The 25003-nt window shown below is 36.7% G+C and overlaps 1 protein-coding gene and 1 long non-coding RNA gene across 2 annotated transcripts in view; one reads left to right on the top strand and one right to left on the bottom strand.

Annotated features, from left to right (window-relative positions):
- The window catches only part of FAM172A (family with sequence similarity 172 member A), a 389831-nt gene that overhangs the window by 226059 nt on the left and 138769 nt on the right, over nt 1–25003 (top strand). Inside the window, exons 9-10 of the mRNA XM_042943485.1 lie at nt 7518–7634; nt 15299–15383. Coding sequence (XP_042799419.1) covers nt 7518–7634; nt 15299–15383 — 202 coding nt within the window. The remainder of the gene's footprint in view (nt 1–7517; nt 7635–15298; nt 15384–25003) is intronic.
- On the bottom strand, nt 16601–24744 carry LOC122222826. The gene is made up of 3 exons (XR_006203895.1): nt 22583–24744; nt 20074–20207; nt 16601–18644 (listed from the first exon to the last, which is right to left on the bottom strand). It is a non-coding gene; the product is annotated as an uncharacterized LOC122222826 (long non-coding RNA).

Below are 25003 nucleotides of genomic sequence, written 5' to 3'. Positions count from 1 at the left end.
TGGAAATATTTCTTGTATGTTTTCCTACATGATTATTTTTATAGTGATAACTTTATAGCTTTGGGGTATATGCTTAAATTGTTGAGCATTGAAACTTTGTAAGATCTACCTGTTTGCTAGAGTAACATTGGACTTCTGTTGTATATATAGTGGCCATATAATTTATCATCCAAACTAGGATACTTTTAACAGTGGAAAGAGACATGACTGATAATTATGCCAGGGAAGTAGTTATGAACCAGGAATGTCCCGGGCTAATTAGAATGTGTAGTTATCCTATTTATACCTAATCATTGTCTCTACAATCATTTAAGCAAGCCCAAATCGCTTTACATAATTAGGGGATGGAGCAGGGGATGTAGTAGTTGTAGGACACACAACTGCTACCCAATTTGTGCAAATGTTGATGTCACTGAAGAGTACATAGATAGCATATTTAAAAGGAAGAGCAGATTTCAGAAATTAAAAATGAATGTCAAGGTAATAATGATAGCAGCTGACAATATTGATTGCTCCCATGCTTTGTCTCAGTTGTCCTTCGGTGATCCTATGAGTTAACTACTACTATTATTATTCCCATTTTTGTATTCTCATAATGATGAACCAAAAATTAAAATTTAGGGACATGGAGTTCCAAAGCTCATGCATGCTTTTAACTGCAACACTATGCTGCCTTCCTCCCGACATACTTTGTATCTCTGATTGTCTTCTTTTTTTTTTTAAATGTAGTCAGCTATACTTCCTCTATGTAGGAAACAAAGTGGTACAGGGACTCGCTGCCAGCTTGGCACTGCTATGCCACGGCTCCATGCTTTGTTGCTGGCCCAAGTAATTCTGAAAGGGCTCACTGATGGCAGGAAACGAGAGCTGCCACAGTATGGCTTCACCAATTCTGTTGTAATTTTTAAGTGCATAGTGCTATTACAGGTCCAGTGTTCTGATTACAAGATCTTAAACAAACACAATAAGCACCTCTTTCTATTTCTTGGCCAGGTAGTTTTAGAATTACTGAACCATGTACTCTAAAGCAAAACCAGCCTGTCATAAGTTTCTTCTCTTTCATGGACCTGTGTCTTTTTAAAAACCAGTATTTGTCATTAAAGGTATTTTTGGGTAAGCTTCTGTTACCTTTTACACTGAGAAGGCTAGTTTACAAATATGGAGTAGTTTGTCTGGTGTGTTTTTATGGTATCATCTATTATGATTGTGTACTATGTGCCACATCCTCCACTAGTCGCTTTATATTCGGTTCATTTCAACTCAAAATAACTCTGTGAGTTAGATGTATTTACCATCTCCCTCTTACCTGTGATGCAACTGAAACCCAGAAAAAATGGAAATAATTCACTCAAGGGATCATTGCCGGAAGCGGCAGAACAGGGATTTGAAACAAGGGAATCTGATTCCAAAATCCTTGAACCTAACCACTGCATCCCTTATAAAGACTGCTTACTCGAAAGTTTCTACTTTCCAAACAGAAAAAGAAAAAGAAGGAGAAGAAGAAGAGAAGAAAAAAAAAGAAGTGAATGCAGATTAGAAATGTGAACTGAGTAGCAAGTGAGAGCTGAATGTCACAGTTGTCTGGATTTCCTGCTGGGCAGTTTAGTCTTCATATTTCATCTACTGAAGTGTGTATATTTCACTGTAATCACTAGAGGTACTTCAAGGGCCTTGGGTGACAGGACCGAGGTTTCAATATTGTGGCAAAAGTGATATTTGTTCTGTGAATAGCACACTATTGGGATTGACATGTACAAAAGAATCTTCAGGAAGACATTAACAGAAAAGACTCTGCCAAACCCAGCGTCGGCTGATTAGTCATCTTGGCCCAACATACATTTCCAACCCAGTGGGCCTGATAGCACACAGGGCAGTGTGCCATGAGCCAGGAGATGTACAGGCACAAATGTAAAGTGATGGGAGAGGTTTGTGGTAAAGTATCATGGCTTATCAAACTACATAAAAACTACACTCAACTAGAAGCATTGAGTGTAATTATAATCTGCACAACAAAAATGTTACAAGGTGCCACATTTTCACACTTTTCAAACCTTTGAAACAGCTTAATCCGCAATCTTAACTCCAGGAGCTCGAGAGGGAGCTAATCTATTTATACACACACACACACACACACACACACACACACACACACACACATTTTTAAAAGACATCTCAACTGTGCTATTAATCAGAGTGATGATTCATTCATGCTCATGCAGTAGTAATGATCCTCAGATTTATAAATGTGCAGTAGTATCAGATCCTAATCTGATGGAAACATGCATTATTTGATTTTCTTTCAGAATATTCTTTCCTGTACAAGCGATTCACATGCTGTAACCCTCACAGTGCATATGTGTAGCACATGTCAGAATTTTAAAGGAAGGTAGTGACTTTTGCTGATGAAAGACATTAAGACATTTCCCTCAAAAACATGTTTAAAACATATTATATATGCTAATATAGATATGGACCTGTATGCACCTATCACATCCCTACCCCCAACTCACACTGCCTTCTTTCCGGAGGCCCCCTTGGACTTTAAAATCTAAGATAATTTATTCTGAGCACTATAGCTGCTGGGCCACAAATATGGGAAAACGAAATAATGCATTTCTTTTAGGTTAGGGTGAAGACAAACCCAATGCAGGGTTCACTTCTTTATGTTGAGAGAACTGAACCTTGTGTTGGGTTGGATTCATAATTTCCAAAACCCAAGACCCTCAGCTAGAGATATGAAACTGCTTCCAAAGACTCATGGCAGAGTGTCTCTCTGACATGAACATCACCCTGCCTTCAAAAGCTTATCGTCTAAGCTAAGACAAGTGGACAGCAACTTTTTAACTTAATTTGGTAGAAGTAAAGGAGTCTGTGCTTTCCTTTTCTAAAAGTAGTTCATGATAGATGTGTGGGGAAAATGAAATAGGTACAGAAAGGGAATAAAGAAACTTTTAAAGGGACATGAACATTTGGATTTGGCCAGGTACCTGTGAAGATAGTAGGCAGGTGCTTCCTCTGAGGGCCTTGCAGAAAGCATGGTGAGGGGAGGTACATGGACAGAAAAGACCTGTGTGATTTCGGGGGAGAAATGGTAGCAGGAAGGGCCATAGTGCACATGGAGGGGAGCAAGGCTGGCTACTGCTGACAATGGCCCTCCCACACCACACCCCCCTGATCTTCATCTCACCAAATACTCTTAGGGTCTGATAGGCTTTCTTTTCTTGTTACAGTTACTTAATGTTTAAAATCTTACTCTAGAAAAAAAAATAATACAAACTCCAAAAATTTTAAGAGTATGATGAGCCTGTATGCAGATGGTATATCTTTTTAATCTGTTCAAAGTACTTCATATTTATTGGGTTAGTTAAGCTTTTGTCAGACTAGGAACACTCAATATGGGGAAGAAAAGAGCAAATTAATTTTGTAGAAGCTAAGATGAGAGGACTATGAAGAGATAAATACAATTAAGAAAGGGACACAGTGACTCAGTCACTCAGTGACTCAGTCTTGATTTCGGTTCAGGTCACAATCTCACAGTTCATGGGTTCGAATCCCACGTCGGGCTCTGTGCTGAGAGTGTGGAGGCTCCTTGGGATTCTCTCTCTATGCCCCTCTCCTCTCTCTCTCTTTCAAAAATAAATAAATGTGAAAAAAAGCGAGGGGGCAAAAATATCAGGTGGCAGCATCAAATACTTTGTATTTTCAAATCATCAGTATGTTTTAAAGAAATATTTAATTTTCCCTCTTATCCCAGACATCATTTTACTTTAGAACTGTAACAATAATTTTTAAACGCTGCTGATAGTCTGGTTTAGCACATGACTGATTTCTATGTTGGTATGATTTTTAGAATTTCAACATTCTTTACTGATCTGGATTTGAATTTCTTTAACCATTTTTAAATGTCCAGGTCAATGAAATACTGTGTTACTGAAATACTGTAAAGAAAAGGAGATTAATCAAGTGAGTTCATTTATGTAAGAGCATTATGATATATTACTGAGAAATAGACCCCATGTGACTTTCATGAAAGAACACAGGACTTAAAGGCATGGACAATGCAGAGTTGTGTCATTTTGTATCTGTGTGGCCTTTAACCAATTTCTCAGTCTCAACCAGTTTCCTCCTCCACAAATGGGAAAAATAATTCAAGTTTTGTATATATTTCAATATTATTTAAGAATAAAATAAGAATGATTATTCATTTTGAAATTTATGAAGTCCTACTCAGATGTAAATAAACATTGTACACACGAATAAAAATAAATAGTATCTTAAGTATAATTTTATCATATATAACCTCTTAAGCCATGAAGCTTTGAGATGTTGATGTCTAGGACATCAAATTTTTTTATCACTTTTATTCAACTATTGATACCATACTAAAGACATCATAACAAAAAATGGAAGGTCATCCTTTATTTTTGAAAGATTGGTATAGGTGTGAAATTGATCTTCATTGTTTGAAGAGTTCACTTAGCAGGTACTTCAAAGTTCATCCAAGACTATATGGGAACATTGAAATTACAGGGTCTTATCATTTTTAGAGACTAAAATCCTTTTAAGAATCTAATGAAAGCTTAGGACCCTCTGCCAGAAAAATATTCCTATCACATACAGACAGAATTTTGCAAGGAATTTCAAAGGGGTTCCTATCCATGGATCCTAATAAAAACCACCTTGCACCTCCACCTGTTCTATATTCTATCTAGAGTCTGTCTCTTAAACAATCTTGATTCCTGTGTTCGCCCTACCCCATCATTGCTATTCTCCAGCATTCTTCATCAGTGCTCGCTCCCAGTGGAGGCAGTAAGAGAGGGAAGGGCTATGAACCAAGCTAACACATACAAGAAGCCAGAGGCTTTGGACAGAAATGGCAGTTGCAAGTACCTTCATTGAGGCTAGAATCGAGGTAAATTAATCCAAAGAACTAAACTGTTAAGATTTTCACCAATTTACAATTCTACTACTCCTACTAAACAGTCAAATATTTGAAATTCTTTGTACTGGGTTCATTTGTAGCCCGCTCTTCTTTGAGATCCTCTAGAATTTGACCACTCTTCACCTCTAGTAATATAATGTGAAAGTGATTTTTATACTGTAAAGGACTAAAACTGTATAAGAGATATGCTCGATTCTGTGAAGAAAAGTTACACAGCGTCACATCCATTGTGTGAAATGTCAGCCAGATGGAAAAACAGACCAAAGGTTTTTTTCTCTGATAGTCCATCTAACAACTGTATATTTTTCCAAGTTTGCAATTTTAATTACCACATTTCCTGCTTTTCCACTAAATCCTCAGCCTGTTTGACTCTTAATTTTATGTCGTTGCACAAATGGCTTTCAATATTCTGTGTCTTCAGATAACGCCACCTTAGAGAAGTCAGCATTTGTTAACAACAACCACAACAAAATCCAGGGCAAATATTTTAAAATGCAGACATATTCTTAGAATACCAGAAGAGCATGCTCTTGTTTTGTAACTTTAGCAACAATCGCTCTAGATCTCTAAAAGTGTTAACTGTTTAGAAAATGAGAGTAAGGACATGTAGCTTCTTCATGAGCCAGGTGGATTCGCTGTTGTGGAATTTTGAGTTCTGTTATCTGATGTCAGTTTAAATTTTTATATTCTAGTGCCAACATGATCCATGACAATCTATTCTTTAAGGTAGTTTTATTTTTTTATTATATTTTAATTTGAGTGTCATTGATACACAATGTTACATTCGTTTCAGGTGCTATGCTCACCACAAGTATAGCTACCATCTGTCCCATTACATTGCTATTATAATGTCATTGACCGTGTTCCTTATGCTGTGCTTTTTATTCCCATGACTTACCCATTCCATAACTGGAGACCTATCGCTCCCTTTCCCCTTCACCCATTTTGCCCAACCCCCTGCCTCATCCCCTTGGTTTATTCCCTATATTTATAGTTCTTATTCTGCTATTTGGGTTTTTTGTTTTGTTTTGTTTTTTAGATTCTATTTATGAGTGGAGTCATACGGTATTTGTCTTTCTCAGTCTGACTTATTTCACTTAGCATAATACCCTCTAGGTCCATCCATGTTGTCTCAAATGGCACAATCTCATTCTTTTTTATGAATGACAGTCTATTTTTAAAATAAAATCTATAAGGTAGCAAACTACTTAATAATGAATGTGAAGTATTGAATTAGAGTATTATTTTATGCTTTTAAAAATATGATTGATATTGCAAGATGAATTTTTGCAGTTACATTATGATGTTGATAAGCAACATTGATTTTAAGATTTCCACATTATATAAGCAGAAAACAAAAGGCCTAAAGATTTAAGGTGTGGAAATTCTGCTGAAGCAGCATTAACAGTGAATTCGATTCCCATTAGGTAGTGTTCACTGAGAGGGGATGTGCGTATGTAGGGTTTGAAGACATTTAAAACAGAGAGAGACATTTTTCATTCAGAATGCCAACAGGCATCATTTGGTATCAGAAGCCTGGCTTTTCAACGTTCACTGTATGAGCTTTCATCACCACTCAGAAGTCTCACTGTTTTAAAATGCAGTTATATACTTTTGAGAGACAATTCATAGAAATTAATAGCAAATGATTAAAAAATTGCTCTTTTTTAGAGGGAGAAAAGACATTTGATGCCAAGAAACAGTGAGGGCATGGCTATGAAATTTAGGGCTACTGCTTCCTGATTTAAGTGTAATTTTTTATTAAGCTTTCTTATGCTTGTGTCAATCAGAGTCCCTAGTCTTAGTAGATTAAAACCTCTCATGATTCTTTCGATGTGGAGCTATTATTTTTCACTTTCTTTATCTTGCAGACGACTGATGAACTCTTCAGTTTTCTTTAAGCAAAATGGCTCTTTTTTAAGTTTCAGAACCATTTAATTTTATAGAAATAGCATTCTAAAGAAAAAAGTTAGAGTGTAATACTGTAGCGTGTCAACGTGAAGAAATATATTAGAAAGCCAAATGATATTGATAGGCTTTGAAGAGAAAGATCTTTGTGGGCATTTAAAACACCAAGGAATTACAAGACTGTGTTGAAGAGCAGGCTAGTTAAATTGGAGAAGTCAAAGCAAGACATCTTTCATTACTGACATGCCATCTACTGAAAATAAGTAGAAGTTAGTCCTAAGTAGCTAACAGTGAGCCCCGGGTGCTAACTTCCCTGAAGCACTGAAATAGGAAGTGGTGGAAGAAAGTTGTAAAAGAAACCCTCAGGGATTCCTCCTTTTTCCCCCTGTGATCCCTTTAATCCTTGAATTGTCAAACCGCATGGAAAATAATAGAGCTGCGTAGTTCTAAGACTTAAGTGGTATTATCTTTTTAAAAGAAAATATTAGGTCTTTTCACATCTCTGGACAAGAACAGGGCATGCGTTTGGTACAGAAAAGAGTAACTTTGAACAAGAGATGCCTATTACTTTTTCAGTTTTAATATATTATTATCTATGACTAAGCAGGCTGCACCCAGTAGAGAAAAAAATTATAGCCAATATTTTATTTTCCTTTTTTTGAAACAGATGATTCAACGAGAAGCAGATGTAAAAAGTAAGGTAACTGCTGTGGCGTTGACAGACTCTGTTCACAATGTGTGGCATCAAGAAGCAGGCAAAACGATTCGAGAATGGATGAGAGAGGTGAGACAAGATTTTTTTTCAATGCTGAGATGAATGAGTGAGAGCCTTTATATCTTGAGCCCCCACCAACTTATACCACCTCCCGCCCCCAAACTCCCTTTCTAGAGGCGGAACATTTAGAGAGAATATAAAAAAGTAGACACGCTTGAAATAATAATAGAAAACCCTTCTGAAGAACAAATGTGTTTCTGAAAGCCCTTCTCCCTTTTTTTGGCTTTCTGTAGCATATTATGTATGCATACAGTATACAGTAGGAACTTGGGCTAAAGAAGGTCATGATCTGTTAGGAGGTTATTATTCTCTGATTTTTTTAATTTTTCCACCAGCTATTTAGCATTGGTGCAGCTCAGTTACAGGAAAGTAGCTTAATGTACATTGGGTCTCACCCTTTTCTTGAAAGGTGGTCAGTATGTGACACTTCTTAATGGATCGGCTCACTACTGCCAGTAGGGGGAGAAGTAAAAAGCTGATAGTGTTTTGCCAGATGGACCCTTGGGCCTGGAGAAACCTAAGGGCTGGTCATGGTCCAAGCTCAGGATAAGAAAACTTCTTTTACCATTCCTGAGGGCTAGTGAGCCTGAAAACTATCATGATTCGTTGAACATGCTCCTTTTTTTTTTTTTTTAACTTTCAACCTATTATTTCTTTTATTTTGGTTATAGATGTACAGCTGAAACTTCTTTTTTATTTATACTTATCTTTCTGATATTACAAGCAATTGACATCATCTACACCATGCTATATCACTTGTCCAGTCAAATCATATATTTCTTTAAATGAGAACTAGTTGACCTTCCTAATTTTCTCCCACTTGTTCTTAATAGGAAACCCACACATTTATTCAGCAGACCTCTTACCATGGGTATGGTGGGCAACTTCTACCAGCCCTTATGGTGTGCTGTAAGGACTGGAGAGTTAATGTTTGGAAAGAGTCTTGAATATATAGAAGGACTAAGCTGTATAATCCCATAGTGGTATAATCATAATATTACCAGTGTGTTTTCACTGTTGTTGTTATTCTTTCCATTAGAAAAAGGTTAGAGAGGGAGGGAGCCAAACCATAAGAGACTCTTAAAAAACTGAGAACAAGCTGAGGGTTGATGGGGGGGGGGTGGGAGGGAGGGGAGGCTGTGTGATAGGCATTGAGGAGGGTACCTGTTGGGATGAGTGCTGGGTGTTGTATGGAAACCAATTTGACAATAAATTTCAGATTAAAAAAAAGAGAGAGAAGAAAAAGTACTTTCATGATGCAAAAATCTAAAATATTTTTACTCCATTCCTCATAATGTTATAAATATATAAACGTGGACTTTTCATCTGTTCTAACATCCAGGTGATTTCTAACCACATTGCTTTTCATATTTCTCCTTTCACAATTTATCCACATCCTTAATTATCTTCTCCAAGGGCCTAATTTTTTTTCAAGAGAAATTTTGTGTATTTCATGCCTATACTTTTTTTTGTGTCCGAGCGGGTGTGAAAACATCTCCCAGCATTATGTAAGTAGTAAGATTAATAAGCGTACCTTTTTCCCCACATATAACCACTATGGAACTTAGTACTTGTCCCAAACTAGAAACATCCCTGTTCATCATTTCTTAATTGGAACTTCTTTATATCTCATTCCAGGGGACGAACATAACAAAATTTATTTTGATTTATTATGATTTACCGTAAGTTGTTATTCAAATTCCATTTAGTTAATGTACATTGTAATATTAGTTTCAGGTGGACAATGTCGTGATTCAGCACTTCCATACAGCACTCAGTTCTCATCTGAGTGCACTCCTTAATCCCCATCACCTATATCACCCATCTCCGTGCCCCCTCCTGCCTACCTGCCCTTTGGTAACCAGCAGCTGCTTCTCTATAGTAGATTTATTTCTTCAACCGTTTGTAACGAAGACTAGAGTAGGTGCTGCCTTCAAAAATCAGAATATATTAATCTATGCCTTTTTTCATCTGACTGAAATAGGCAATAGTTGAATTCATCTTAATTTAATCAGCACTGGCATTAATGTCTTTGTAAGCATAGCTTTTATTAAAATTTTTAATATTATATAATTTTATAAATGACCTATTCCTGAATAGTTCTTTTAATTCCCTCATTTATGCCTTAAGCATGAAATTGCATGAAGAGTTTTTTTATTATGACATACCGAAATTCAGACTCTAACTCAGTCACTTACCTAAGTGTGTGATCTTGGCTAAGTTATTTAATCTCTTTGAGATTCAGTTTTTCATCTCTGAAATATGATACCTGCCTTGCAAGTACAGTTGGAAAATAGCATACATAAAAAAAATGCATGGACATTGGCATTTTAAAGAAGTTCAATAAATCATAGTTCTTACTGCTGTTACCTTCTTGCCCGCAAGTAATATAAAATACATGAGTTGTATTCTTTTGTTTTATGAATGATTTGCATACTCAAAATATCTTGCCATAGGGTAGTAATTCAGTGCAAGGAGTTAGCAGAACTGAGTTTTGATAATGATTCTGGCTTAGTCACTCACTAGCTAAATCACTAACTGAGATCTGGCATATACCAGGTACTCTACTGAAGGCTTATTGTCTTGGGAAAGCCACCTCATCATTCTGGGCCTGTTTCAGATATAGTAATTCCTATCCCATCTACTTTGTGAACTACTTTGTGAAAAAAAGTAGTGTTCTAGAAAACACTGTAATATCCCAGAGATGAAAATTATTAGATCTCTGTTGTGGAGCTTTGAAATTATCCCTGCTCAGAGCGCCTCTCTAAAACAAGAATAAAAAAGGAGACTTTGGAAGCCTTTGCCAGATATCCTTGTAGGAACCCACCTAAATGTGTGACCCCCCTCAGGGAGAATTCAGTATGGTTTGGCAAAATAAGAATCTGGTGTTTCTCAGCACTCAGGATAAAACTCTGTCGCTTTTTCTTTCTCTTTTTTTAGTCTCTGTCCACTCTGCAAGACTCCTTGAAATAATGAAGAACAAACAACCCTGGGTTCAGTGAATAGAAAAGAGCTGTTGTCTTGAGCACTGGTGTTGAGAGAAGGGTGTGGTAGGGTAACGTCTGTGTCCCTCAGCACCTCCTCCTCTGGCTTCAGTTGCAATCGGCTCAAAATCTAAGATATTTTGCAAATATGCCTCCCAAGAAAAACAACTTCACTTAACTGGAATGTTGTCCATAAAAATAGTAGTCTGGTTATAGATGAAGCCTCATTGCTTTTGGCCTCTTAATGATTAACTCCATTATTTCACCAAACACCACTTTAAAAACATTAGAAGTGTCTCCTGGTACAAACTGCCTGGTCATTCTTCTTATACTACAAATTGATAAAACTCCTTTTTGTTTTGTAAGCATATTTAAATTAATATGATAAAGATATTGATTTTAACTATTCACTTAGTATAAAAAGCTGATTTACTTTTTTTTTTTTAATTTTAGCAATTAGCACACAGAAAGGAAGTTAAGTACTATATTCTTGTATTACTTATATAATTTTAAAATAACAATTTGAGGGCTACTTTTGACAATCACTCTGAGTGAGAACTACTCCCAACCAAAAGACCAAGAATCCATACTTAACCATGACTCATGAGGAGAGGTAAAAAGTAGCCTGAGGCAGCTCCTAAAAGACACTTCATATCTCAAGCTCCAAGACTGTCAAGTGGGTGAGACCTGCAGGATATTATGCTAGATGAAATAATTTAAAAAAAAACAAAAACAAAAACAGACACAATTAAAAATACTACATGATCACACTTACATGTGGAATCTAAAAAGGTTGATTACATAGAAACAAAACAGTGGTTACCAGTGGCAGGGAGGTGAGATAAATGGTCAAAGGGTACAAAGTAGCATTTATGAAGGGTACATAAGTCTAGAGGCCCAATGTATAGCATGATGTGCAAATATATCTCCAGATACTTTGCACAGGATACTTAGTACCTATTCAATACTGTATTGAATACTAGAAATTTGCCAAGAGAATAGATTTCTGGTTCTTTCACACAACACACACACACACACACACACACACACACACACACACACACACAGTAACTATGTCAGAAAATTAATTAGCCTGACTGTAGTAACCATTCCACAAGGTATGCCTGCTTCAAATCATCACCATCACATTGTACACCTTAAATACATACTTTTAATTTTTTTTTTTAAAGGCTGAGTGGGCAAATGTCATTTCCTGACATATTCTTGGCCTCTGAAAATCTCCAGCCAAGCCAGATGTATGGATCTACATAACTGTCATGAACCCTTACCCAGCACCATCAGATCTAAGTGGCAGTCCTTGGAAATACAATCTGCTGAATTGTAGTTGTTTTTGTCTGAGGACACAATGCCTTCCATTTTAAAGCTCTACCTCTAAGGCATTGGTGGATCTCAGGCAAATAAAATAAAAATGAGGAAGTACCTAAATTCAACCAGGTCAGCAAATATATCTCCAGATACCTTGCACAGGATACTTAGTACATATTTTTCTCTTTAAATATAATAGACTAAGTTCTAATCTTCTTATTAAAAATTTTAATTCATTTCATATCTACACTGAAATATTGTTCCCAACATTTTGGATTTCATAAAGAAGACAGTTTATAACCACAAAAAACTGTGAGTTCATTATTTCAGAGTAAAAGACCTTTGAATTGAAAACACTTAACTCTAAGAAATACTCTCTGTATTGCCAATTTTTTTTCCCCTCAAACCCAGAGAAACTTTAGTTACATTGTGCATCCCAAACTCTTGACTCTGGCCAGGGGCTTCCTTCTCTCTGGTTGGGATGAGGCAGGGCTACATCAGAGGCCCAAACATGTTTCACTTGCTATCTATAGTAAAGCATGCCTGGCTGCTCCTTAGAATAGGATCGCCAGGGGCTTAGGACACACTCCAGCATGTTCTGAATTTAGGTAGGACTTTCCTACTCAGCTGCCTCTGTTGCCATCCAGGACACTACACTAGTGTCCATCTCAGCTGAAGAACTGGGGTGAGGGCAAAGTGAGGGTGAAGCGAGAAGAGGAATAGAATAAGCATTAGGAAAACAATGAAAGAAATTTGGTTTTTAACTCTAGTTTTTAAACTATAGAAATGCATCTCAGAAGAGGAAGTTGGGAAAAAAAAATAGGAAGTTGGATTTGATATGATGGAATTTCAGACAGATTGAATTCATGTGAATTCAGGTGTAATGGCTGTGTGTTTGTCATATTTATTTCCATGTATTTTGCATACATTTACATTAATAATAATATTATTATTATCATTGTATTTATTTATTTTGTTATGCTCTGTCACATGGCAAACATATTTTTTGATTGTTTTACCCTTTTCTCTACATATTTTTCCCGGTGGGATAAAAATGTTACACGAACGTGCACACACATGTCCATGTACGTTCATCAAACTTCTTCAAGCCTTAACTGTCCTTCACAGGTACTTTGTCATTCCAGAGAACTTTTGGACATACTCACTTTATAGGATGTTTATTTTCTAACCTATTTTTATGAGAGATCAAAGACTGAACATGGATCTAGATAAAAACTGAAATTTCAGAATCATAAATATTAACCTATCTTTTGTTTTAAATGTTTGATTTAAAGGTGACCTGGATAAAATCCATTTTATTCAGCTTTTTAAAGTCAGTGATAATGAGTTAGAAAATGATTAATCGCCTGCATATTGTAATGTACCATCATTTTCATTAATACTAGAAATATCCTATAAGACGTAGTTTTACATATGTGAAGTGTAGGTGAGCAGTATTAAGACTGACATATCACCTGGGTAATAGCTGACTTTCATCAGATTTGGAGATACTACGAGGATGAATAATAATTAAAATATATACCTAATCGCTGCCTGTCTGTAGGTAGTGCTAATTGCTGTCATTGAAAAGACTGAATTGTTTAAGAAAAAGAGAGAAAAAGGGAAAGTCATTCTTCATTGAAGCTATCTCCCTGTATCATTGGGAGCCTATTTTTAGTACCTATAGAAGTCATGATTTTTGAATTTATTAGGGGCTGTGATGAATGATAAAACGAATCATCCATTTACATATCTTGACACTGCTTTGGAGAATACTTATTTCTTACAAGCAAGTGTCATATTGTATATAAAAGCTGGCTAATTGTGTGCTAATCTTCTGCATTATCTAGAACTCTGTGATGTGGTATTCTATCAATAGTAATATTAATTTTACTTATTTCAGATGTATCAAATATCTTCTAAAACCCTACTTCTTTTATAATTTCTGCTTTCTCACATTGTATAATTTTGCATTCATCTGCTAATTAAGATTAGGAGTGCTAGTTATAGAATACATATTCACTTTAAACCATCAAGCTTTTGTAATACATAAAATACTAATATTTTATCCATTTTAAATATAAAAAGAGAGAAAACATTTAAGAACATTACTAGATGTTGTGTTTGTTTTCATGGTTTTTTTTTTTTTTCCACACAGTTCAATAGTTTCATTGATCTACTGTTTCTTACAAAAATCTGCCATGCTTTGTGAACTTCACTTTCTAATCTCATACAGCAACCCTTCCTTTATGTTATTCCTGCTCTCCCTGGTCCCAGAACAGTAGGGTTGCCTTGACAAATCTATTCAAAAGCCATTCCTCGGCCTTTATTGGTGGGGACTGGGGCCTTTGAAATTCTCTCCTCACTGCAACACAGCTGACATCTTCTTCCAGACAGAATGAATTAAGGAAATACAATAAGACACTTGATCTACCAGTCAAGGATCTTTCCACAGTGAGGACGGGTTCCATGGTGCACAAACAGGGCAGCAAGCATCTAAAAATATACAATACATGCTTGTTTACCAGAATAGCAATCAGCGATTTTTCCAACATGATTGATAGGATGATTTCTTTTAAAATAAAATCTGTCTGGAAATTCAGTGTGTGTGTGTGTGTGTGTGTGTGTGTGTGTGTGTTAGAAATTTTTTAAAAGCCATATGAGGCTAATCACATTTTTTTAAGCCAGACTTTAAATACAGAATCAAAATGTATGGAAGGAATATACATTGTTTTTATTTCATTTGTCTGAATGGTAAGTCATCATTATCTTAAAGATTGGTTTTAATATTGAAGGCTTTGTGTCCTCAACCACACAGCTTCAGTTCACTAGGTTGTATTTCTTTTGAACCATTTGTTACAGCCTTCATTGAACCCAGGTTGAAGTAAAAAATTACAGTATATTTATATAAGCCAAATTTTAAGGAGTAAATGCAAAATTTATTTCTTGTAGTATTACAGAGACAAAGACTATAGTTCAAAAATGAAGCTATTCTTTCATATGATCAAGTTAATATTTATTTCCATCTAAAAGTTAAAAATGGACATCCTTTTCAGTTTTCCTTAATTATAATCTTAGCCTTTTGTTATAAATGTATTCCATCATCATTCACAGAAGCTTACATGTCTTCTTATCAGAACAGATAATTTGCTGAATTGTAGAAGATAAACTTTTTTCCACAGCCACATTGGTCATGAATAATACTGACTGTTTATATAAGAATTTTTTTTTACAGTGCATGGAAAAGAAATTGGATATACTTCTAGTGGTTGATTATATAGGATAAATTTATCTCTGCAGCCAGAAAAGTTGGTCTTGGTTTAAAAAATGTTTCAACGGAAAATTGTCTCTATTGCATTGCAGAATTGTTGTAATTGGGTCTCTAGCTCAGAACCATTAGACACATCAGTGGAGTCCATGCTGCCCGATTGTCCTCGAGTCTCAGCAGGTATGTGTTTGATGAGAAATGTGTGGGGTTTTTTTTAGGGTGAAAAATATGCTAATGAAATGTGGAATTCTATTTTGCAAATTAAGCATGTTGTTCTGCCTCGTATCTTTGAATGAATTATTGGTAACATACGGCATCGGTCTGATCTACTACCAGAAATTTGTTAAGTGGCTGAAAATGCTTACTAACAAACCTAGTAAAGATGAATAGGTGAAGCAATTTGCAAGTAATATAGACAGTTGCCGCTGAAGCTTAGGGAGACAGGATGTACATAAATAAAAAGTTGATTAAGACAGGAACTGGTAGCTAATCAGGATCTCAGAATATTTGCCTTGGATTGAGTACCAAGTCAGTGATGGAACAGGCAGTCAAGGCTGTGAGTTCAGAGAAGAGAGATTGCTGTGGCCTTTAGAAAAATTTTTCATGCAGAATATTTTAGCTGGACCTCGTGTAATAGGTAGGATGTGGATTATAGAAAGACATCAGGATGATATTCTAGGCAAAGGGAACAGAGCAGTGTAAGGAATAAGGGCTGGAATGGAACTGAAAATGTTCACAGGAAACAAAGGCAACATGGGCCTGCCTACTGGAAGAGGTAGAGGGTGAGGTACCTCAGGAAGCAGGTGAGCTTAGGAAGACAGTTTAAGGATGGAATTGATCTCCAGCCAACAGAGTTTGTACGTTAGTCTGTCATGTCTAGATAAGAGGAGTGATGATATTTTTTGTTGCTTTCTGGTTTTGGCTTTCACAATTCCCAACCAGTTTGGATGGTAAACACAAAATGAGCAGTGGTATCTGGTTATGGCTGCAGAACAAAAATGGGCTTGCTTTGGCCAGAGATGTCAGAGAACCAGCAGAAGTTTTGAACACAAATGACTCCATAGGACAGTCATAGTGAACAGTTAATCACTAAGCACTTAGAGTTGCAGACATGTTTACATAACTGAAGGAAATAATTTGGAGAACAGTTCAAACATTAGATAAAGAACTATTATGTAAAAAATTATTACCACTGTATTTCACTATCACAAATACCTAAACCTGAACTCAGCCTCACTGTCATAGATAAACTTTCCAGGTCTGTCAGTCAAGGTTCAATCAGAGAAACAGATAGGAGATATATATGCTACAATATATCTATATAATATGTATATGTGTGTATTTATATATATTATACAGTGTATATGTTATATATTATAGTATATATAATACATTCATATACATGTATGATATTATATATATATTATGTAATTTTCTTTATTATCAGTAGTTATGTTCTATAAAGTCGTTGAGAATGCTGAATTAGTGAATCCTGGGGAAATACAAGATTAGGTTCCTACAAGCTTCTGGCCACAACATTTTTATTAACCAACCAATGTATAACCTTGCTTTATGAATGTTTCTATTTAAAGACACCTTATTTAATAAATATTGTTGAGTTCTCTAACGTTGAACTCACAGCCATCAACACTGTAACTCGTACCTGAATGCAGCTTATCTAACACATTAATTTTCTCCATAAGACACATCACGGTCTTCTTAGGAACACCAGGGCTTAGTGGTTAGGAACACTAGACAATACTTCAGTGCTATCCTTGGAGGCCATTTCAGCCAGTGAAATCGCCAAAAAAAAAAAAAAAAAAAGCACAAAAATGTGAAAAACATGGCACTAAATAGTCTGTGAAAAGGACACTGAAACAAGAGAACTGAAACCAGAAAGTTAAGCATGGCCTTATTTGACCTTAGTTAGGAATGCAAGCTAGGCAACTCACATTTTTCACCACTCTGCACATGAGCATCAATTTGGGGGTTTTAAATAAATTTTAGTAAGTAGGTGAATTCACGAATGTGGAATCCACAAATAATGAGGATTGACTATATATAGTAAAGGATTTGTTAAAAGGATTTGACCTGGGATTTGACCAGAGCTGGTTAAGCTCTGTAAGAATGTCGACTTTGCATCCATGCTGGAGCTTGAGACCACAGAGCAGACATTTATGAAAGGGAGATGGATGTAAAGTGATGGAGAGCAAGAATCAGACCCCCATAAGCATGAACTGGAGCCCATGAGGATGGACTTAAGCTCATGTTAGTTCTTTTTGCTTCTGTCCTTGGTGGTGTGGGTGTCCTATAGAAGGCAGTGTCCTATCCACACACACACACACCTGGCCCAGGCATCAGGGATGCTGAAGGGGAATTCAGTGAGGGTGGAACAGGTGCACTTCTGGCCACTCATGCCGGTGCTTGAGCTAGCAGATGAACTACAACATGCATGAGCTAGAAATGGCTGCCGCTTGACTTCAGCCCTCCAAACGTCCCACAGAAATTTCCTTTCTGTAGCATCCTAACCAGAAACACACAATTTGAAACATAGTTCTGGGAAACATAGTTCACTGTAGCCAAACTGACACATTACAGAGCCTCCACAGTTCACCCCTTGTCACCTTGGCAGTTATCCACATCTTCTTAAACCAAACTTAATCTGCAAATAATTGTAGACATTAACAAAGTCATGCTTGCACCTGATGTGATCCGACTATCCCATGTACAAACGAAAACACACAACCCCTTTCCTCAGGAAAGGATACAAAGTCCTTTTATTGTCCTTGGCTGATGTCCATTCTTCTTACCTTTTGTATCCTGTAGTTTAAATACTGAGAGATAAAGCTAATTATGCTGACACATCTTACATGAAATGATAAAGAAATAAGAGAGGAAAACAAAAATGTTTAATATGTGTGTTCAAATCGAAATAAGAAAGAAATACCCATAGTTATTACATTCCTCATTTTTGTAACTGGCCCTGTAGCTATAGCTGGTATTTAAAACTACCTTCATTCCACGTTCCCTTTGTTCTTAACAAGCACCTCAACTGGTCATGGTTCCTTGCCTGGTCGGCTGACCCATACCTTCATTGGAAACAGCCGGGCCATTAGGTATCCTGCCTGAATTAGATGGTTGTAGATTTCTGTTGACATTCATCACAGGAAATACTAACGGGTGTCCTAGATGGTTTGCTGTATTGCAGACACACTCCTCTTTATCCCCATTGTGTAGTAGCAACTCGGTTATCCCTTAGTAATCAGGATCAATCACCCCAGCCAATATAGTAATACTCTTCCATTCCTTCTTAATTCAGTGGTGTAAGGAGCCCATAGTGGCAAGATGACAGTCTGAGCTTCCAGTTCAATGGAATCATTGTTGTGTCACTCAATAGAAGCATTCCTCTCTGTGGAACTAAGACCTTTAGATCAGCAGAGCCTGAAATCATAGAAATGAGAAGACACAGTTTTGTTAGTAGGTCACTGAGGGTAATAACAAGAGAAACCAGTCCCATTTCCATCCCTTCATTCCCAGATCTGGGAGAATTATCACATGAATTAAATGCTGATTTAGGGTATGTACCACACCCTAGAATACCAATGTATTCTCAGCCCCACGAGGTGTTGTCACCTAACAGGCACTGTAACCTAGTCACCATTTTATGAAGCCTGCTGCTTAAGGGATAACAGAGAATATGGTAAGACCAGTGAATGTGGGTGGAGCTAAGGCTCTTTCTTGTCCTCTGACTTGGATCTCTCTGATGGAAGCCAACTGCTGTATTGTGAGTTGCTCTGTGCAGAGGCCCATGTGGCAAAGAATTGGTGGCTCTGGCCAGGAGTCAGTGAGTACCTGAGGCCTGCCCTCAGCCAGGTGTGTGACCTTGGCAAAGGATTCTCTCACAGATCAGCCTTGAGATACACCCAACTCTTTGATTACTGTGAGACCCTATGCCAGCTACTCAGCTAAGCCACACTCAGATTCCTAACCCACAGAAGCTGTGTGTGCTCAATGTGTATCATTTTAAGCTGCCCAGTTTTGGGGTTAATTATTCTGCAGGAGTAAGTAATTTATACAACAGATTTAAACTGCACCTCTGGTGACTGCTCAAGCCTATGTAGAAACCACCAGAAGCTTTTTGGGGGCTAAAGCCTTATAAGGCTCATCCTGCTCTGATATCTTAGGATTTAAGAGCAGCTTTCTAAAAAGGCAGTAAAAAGTTCATTGAAGATAATTCATTCCTAGCCTTGTTCCCTGACTGCCTCATTAGACTTTGCTGTACAGTGTATCAGAGAAAAGATGTTAAGTTTCTTCTTTATCACATTTGCACACTATATCATTTGATCACTAAGTCTTCTCACTATGTAGCTCTTATTTTTCTTAGGACAGAATTTGGTGCTCCCTGTAACTTTTCTATTCCCTTTGGGTTTTTATTCCAAAAAATTTGGCTTAAATCAGAAGGAGATTTCATGTTCACTCCCCAGCATATATCTATCTATTCCTCAAATGTTTTTCTATCACTTATTATATTCCAGGTACTATTCTGGAAGTTGGGGACATAGCAGTAAACAATAGCTTATCATGACTATCTTTTCTCCCCCCAAAATAAAAAAAGAAAATTAAAAAGAACTGTTTCCTGGACCTCTGCTAGTGGTAGATTCCTCCCTTTGAAACTGGCATCATGAGAAAAGAGGGCCAAACCCCCAGCATTTTCCACACGTACTTATAAAAACTGAACAGTTTTTCGATCAAAATCAGTGATTTCTCTCAAACAGTTCTTTAAAAATGTTGAACAAGAGGTATGACATGATCAAAATGGGATTTTGAAGAAGATTAATTTAATAAATGGATAAAAGAGAGAAGCACAAACCTGGAGGCAGCAGACTCAGCCGGCCATGACGATAAAGCTAGTAGAGGCGGATGGGGTGAACTGGATTGGTGGCAATTGGAATAGACAGGAAAGGAGAGAGATGACAAATATGACTCGGGAAGAATCTGCACTCCCTGTTGGCAAATAGATTGCATATGGAGGCTCAGTGAGAGGGAGAAGACAACAATAAGCTAGAATGAGAAGTAACTGGGATAATGAAAACATTACCAAAATATAGAGGAGCTGGAGGAGGAAATCAGTTAAGGGCAAGAGAGGATGAAACTATTCTATGGCCTACTTGATTGAGGTGATGGCACTTGAGGGATGGCAGGAAGTTCAAATGGAAATAACCAAAGCTTGTTGCTGTACCTTGGAAACACCTAAAATTCTCCAAGCCCAAGTTAATAATGGATATCTAGACTCTGCATTCAATTTAGTGAAGTCTTTTTTTCCCCCATCTTTCTAACTTATAAAGTTTTTCTTAAGCAATATTATTTTTATTGTTTGACTAAAGTCTGTGGTCATCACAGTGAAATTGCCTGTAAAAATACATACTCATTTAAGACTATTTTTCCTTCATTGCTGAATGTTTCCCTTTACAAAAAAATAGATCTGTTCATAATAGATTCATTTTATCACTGTTATTTATCTGTGAATATATATGTATTTTAAAAACAGGTACAATAAAATTTTTAAGTTGTATTTAACACATCCATGGTCATTATTATCAGTACAGTCATGTTGTTTTTATTTTTCTTTTGAAAACAAATATTACACTTGACAACTCCACACTTAGAAGTTGGCAGTGTTGTACCTTATACTTAAAATGAAGTCTGACTTTTCACTTATCATATAAGAAATGGTGAATATTTGAAGGGTCTTGAATATCTGTCAACGGACTATTTGCCCCACCCCTATTAATGGTGTTTCCTACTAGTAAAATCAGCCAGTTAAAAACACTGTTATTCAAGAAATTACATAACAGGTTAGTAGGACCTATGTTTATCGTTTATTGTATAGCCCACATTCTCGTTGTTTGTATGTCTGTTACAAAATGGCAACAGCAAGTATCCACCTCACTTATCTTGTAGAAATGTTGTGAGAATAATTTGTGTAGTATCCGGAGGGACATTTTGAGTTCATCAGAAAGAAAGCCCTATAAAAACCTAATGTAGTACTGTATATTCTCATTCGTCATTTTAGAATTTAAGGCTATCATTTTAAAACTATTATTATTTTAATCATATGGGAATGAAAAAGCATTTGCAGACATATTGTCCCTTCCTTTCCCGTCTCCTAATCCCGTCTTCTAATCTTAAACAACAAATAACTTAGTTGTTCATATTTTCGTTTGTGCTCTGTGACACTGATAAGGGTCACAAAATATTTCACAGAAACCAGAGTCACAGAAAGATAGAAAATACAGGATGAAAGCAACTGTGCTCCCTACGTGCCTCTCTGGGTGTGTGTGTTCAGTCGGCACACCTTCATTCAGCAAACATTTACTGCAGTCTAGACGTTGTTCCAGGTGCCAAGGGGGTAGCAATGAATTACAACAAATAAAGGTCCCTTACAGAGCTTGCATTCTAGTAGGGGAGACAAATAGTAAACAAGATAAATGAGGAAAACATGTAGCATGCTAGATAGTGGTAATTGGTAGGAGAAATATGAAGCAGGAAGAGAGGACTTGAAGCATGTGGAGGTGGAGGCCAGAGAAGGCCTCACTGAGAAGATGACATTTCTGGGACATTCCTTCTAGTCCTGCTCTCCAGCCACTTCCCACTGATAAAGACAGTACTTGCCCATCTGACTTTAGAGATCCTTCCTAAATTCCAGGCTACCTACTGAGCTCAAAATTCTGTACCCTTATTCCCTCCCAGCTTTCTCTTGTTCTGGGTCCTTGAAAACCTCAACTTCTCATCAGATCTATTTTATGAGTTCTCTAAGATTTCTGGTAACCATAAAGCATAGGAATGAGCAAGTTATTAAGGTACTCCACTCTTCCTTGAGCTACACATATAGAAAAGTGTAACATTTATATGGTGCCCTGGTTTTCACAGGCAAGGTTGCTTATGCTCAGGGGTGAAGGGACAGAGCCACTTCCAGGAGACCTGCAGGGTAAAAGGATCAGTATTTTGACACACCTGTGGTCACTCTGCACCAGGTTCACAAGTGTATGGCAGTCTCTGCCTCCTCACAGCTTCATTTTTCCACCTACTGTGAAGGAAATACCTGAAGCTAGATTCACTAAAGCTGTGTAGTCTAGAGATGTGATGCCTGTCAACTTATTTCCTCCCAGAACTTGTATCCATCTCATTTTTCCTTGTCCTTGTCTGTCATAGCTTGAGACAGGCCTTTCTCTAATATTTCATTTTATCTAGAACACTTGATATAAATCAGGGCACCTCAAAATTGGAAAGGTAATAGCATAAATATTAAAAAAAGAAAAAGGAAAAAAGAGAACTATAGTAGATGTCTTAGGGGTTAAGAATTAAACTTGAAAACTTACTATATTTAGATGACCTCATCTTGGCTCTGGATGTAGAAGGAGGCTGTTGATGACACATGCCTGTCAAGCCCCATTCCTCCTCCAGAACTGAAAGTGGAAAATTAGTAATTTCTAGGTCTATTTGAATTGTAGAAAACCTGCTAACATAACCCTAATTTTACTTTGCTTAAATAGTCCAGATTAACTCTTTACAGTGACTGAACTTACTGAATATTTGCTAAATATTTACTTCAGTTTACAGCTGAAAACATATCTTTAGGAAATGACATGAAAGAGTTGTATCTCTTCTTTGTTAGTGAATAATCACTTGCTTCTAAAGATAGCAATGAAAAATCAACAGTAATTGCTTCTAGATGTGGTGTCATTCAGAATGTGTAGACAAGTTGAGTTGTCTAATATGTTTTTAGACACAGCTCAAATTAATTAGGTAATTGAAAATCTATACTTGCCTTGTAAACAGAACTTAAAATGCAAGGCATATTCTCATCTATGATATTGTACCACTATTTGACTATGTGTACTGCTCAAGAACTGTAGCATTCCTCTTCCCATTCAAAGGATATACATTCTAATCCTTTTAAGTGATGTTTTCATTAACTAAATAGCACTTTTCAGGCAGTTTTTGTTCATTACTGTAGAATTGGCCTTGTAGCTGTTATTCATCAGTTAGTTTCCCTATTCATTGTTCTATGCTACCTTATAATTATTAGTTAATGTAAGGGATGAGTATTCTAAAAGTTGACCACCAGAAATTCTTGTGTTTTCAGTGAATCATTCATTATAATTAGCTAGCATCAGGAATTCTGGGGAAATAACTGATTAGAGAATCATTTAGAATAACCTATCTAAATATATGATATTTATGTAGATCACTAGTATTTTCCCTGATTATATATACTTAATCAGATCCAATATTTTCCTCTGCTTTTTATTCATTCAGTTTTCCAGTAATCACAGAGAATATAACTAGTTGCACTTCAAAAATCTCACTTAAAAAAAAATTAAAAATAGCCACCATGTTTTTTACAGCTTTCTGAACCAATTTGCGAGAAATCCTTCAAAGAATTTGGCAGTAAAGGTGACAACTCTCCTTTTACTGAGCTAACTCTTCCTTTTAAAGATAAAAAAAAAATTAAACTATTTTTAGAATGCTTTAGGATAAATAACCAAATAATATGAATTTGTATTTGTACTTGAAAATTATACATTATGAGTTAATTTGTAAGAGCGATTACATTTACTGTCCCGATAGCACTGTCTCATGGCTCTTAATGCTGTGTCCCTGCTTGTTGGAAAAGTAAGTCAGTGCCAGTAGTACCTAAGACAGAAATGTTCACCCTTCTTACTGTATATTAAGTATTGCTCTCCCTTCCCATGGCTGTCTGTGCTTCACTTGTCCTCTGTTTCTCCTTCCCTCTGTCACTTCGGTCTGGGTCACTGCTCTTGATGGTTCCCTCTGTGTCTGTATTCTGACCTCTGACTCTCTGTCTCTCATCTGGCTTAGTCTCTGTCTGATTCTTTCCTTACAGTTTTTGGCTTCTGCATCTCCCTGGCTTCAGTCCCCCCACCTAGAGTCTCTGTCTGCAGCCTGTGGCATCACATCTCCCCCAGCCCACTGTCTCTGCCCGCCCCTCCCTGCCTGACCTGTGTGGTTTGCCTGGGTCCACGGCCCGTCACTCCTCTTTGTGCACTTTGTGCCTCCCTCAAGCCACAAGGTCTCTGCCCTTAGCCACACATTCTGTGTCTGCTTCCATCTGCACCCACCCTGCCCGCTCTGTGTGTCTGGTCAGAGACGGACATCAAGTCACCAGTGACAAATCTGCTGACAAAATTACCCGGAACACAGAACTCTTCAGAAAAACTGTATTGCTTTCTAAAAGTGATCAGAAACATCTAAAATATAAATTCATTAGTACCAAGATGAAAATTCAAAGTGAACATTAGGTACCATAGGCAGGCCAGATATTTTCAGTGTATAAAATGCCAAGATGTTCTAAGTTAGTTATCAGTACTTTAAAAGAAGTCATAGTATTTTTTTTAAGTTTTTGTTTCATCATATTTTTAAAAAGATAGCCCTTTTTTAGAGGAAAATAGTTCTATTTAATGATAAATTTTGAGAGATAATTTGATGAGTGAGTTCAGTTTTTAGGCACTAGAATTGATTTAACAGATACATGATGTCTAAATATTCCTTGAGAATTGGTATGGAATTTCTGTCCATATTGTTTATTAATATCCCTTCACTCATACGGATCTCACCCCCAAGTATTCAATATGTTATGCCAATAAATAAAGAAATTTTATGCCAGCTAGTGTATAGATATTTTGAATAATCTCATGACACAATCCTTGACAGAATTCAGTTGTATTACATAATTTCTTAATTTCTAAAATACTTAGAAGTTACTTGTTGAAAATTTG

The sequence above is a fragment of the Panthera leo genome, chromosome A1, assembly GCF_018350215.1.
Source record: "Panthera leo isolate Ple1 chromosome A1, P.leo_Ple1_pat1.1, whole genome shotgun sequence".
NCBI lineage: Eukaryota > Metazoa > Chordata > Mammalia > Carnivora > Felidae > Panthera > Panthera leo.
This window is presented reverse-complemented; position numbering and strand designations above follow the sequence as displayed.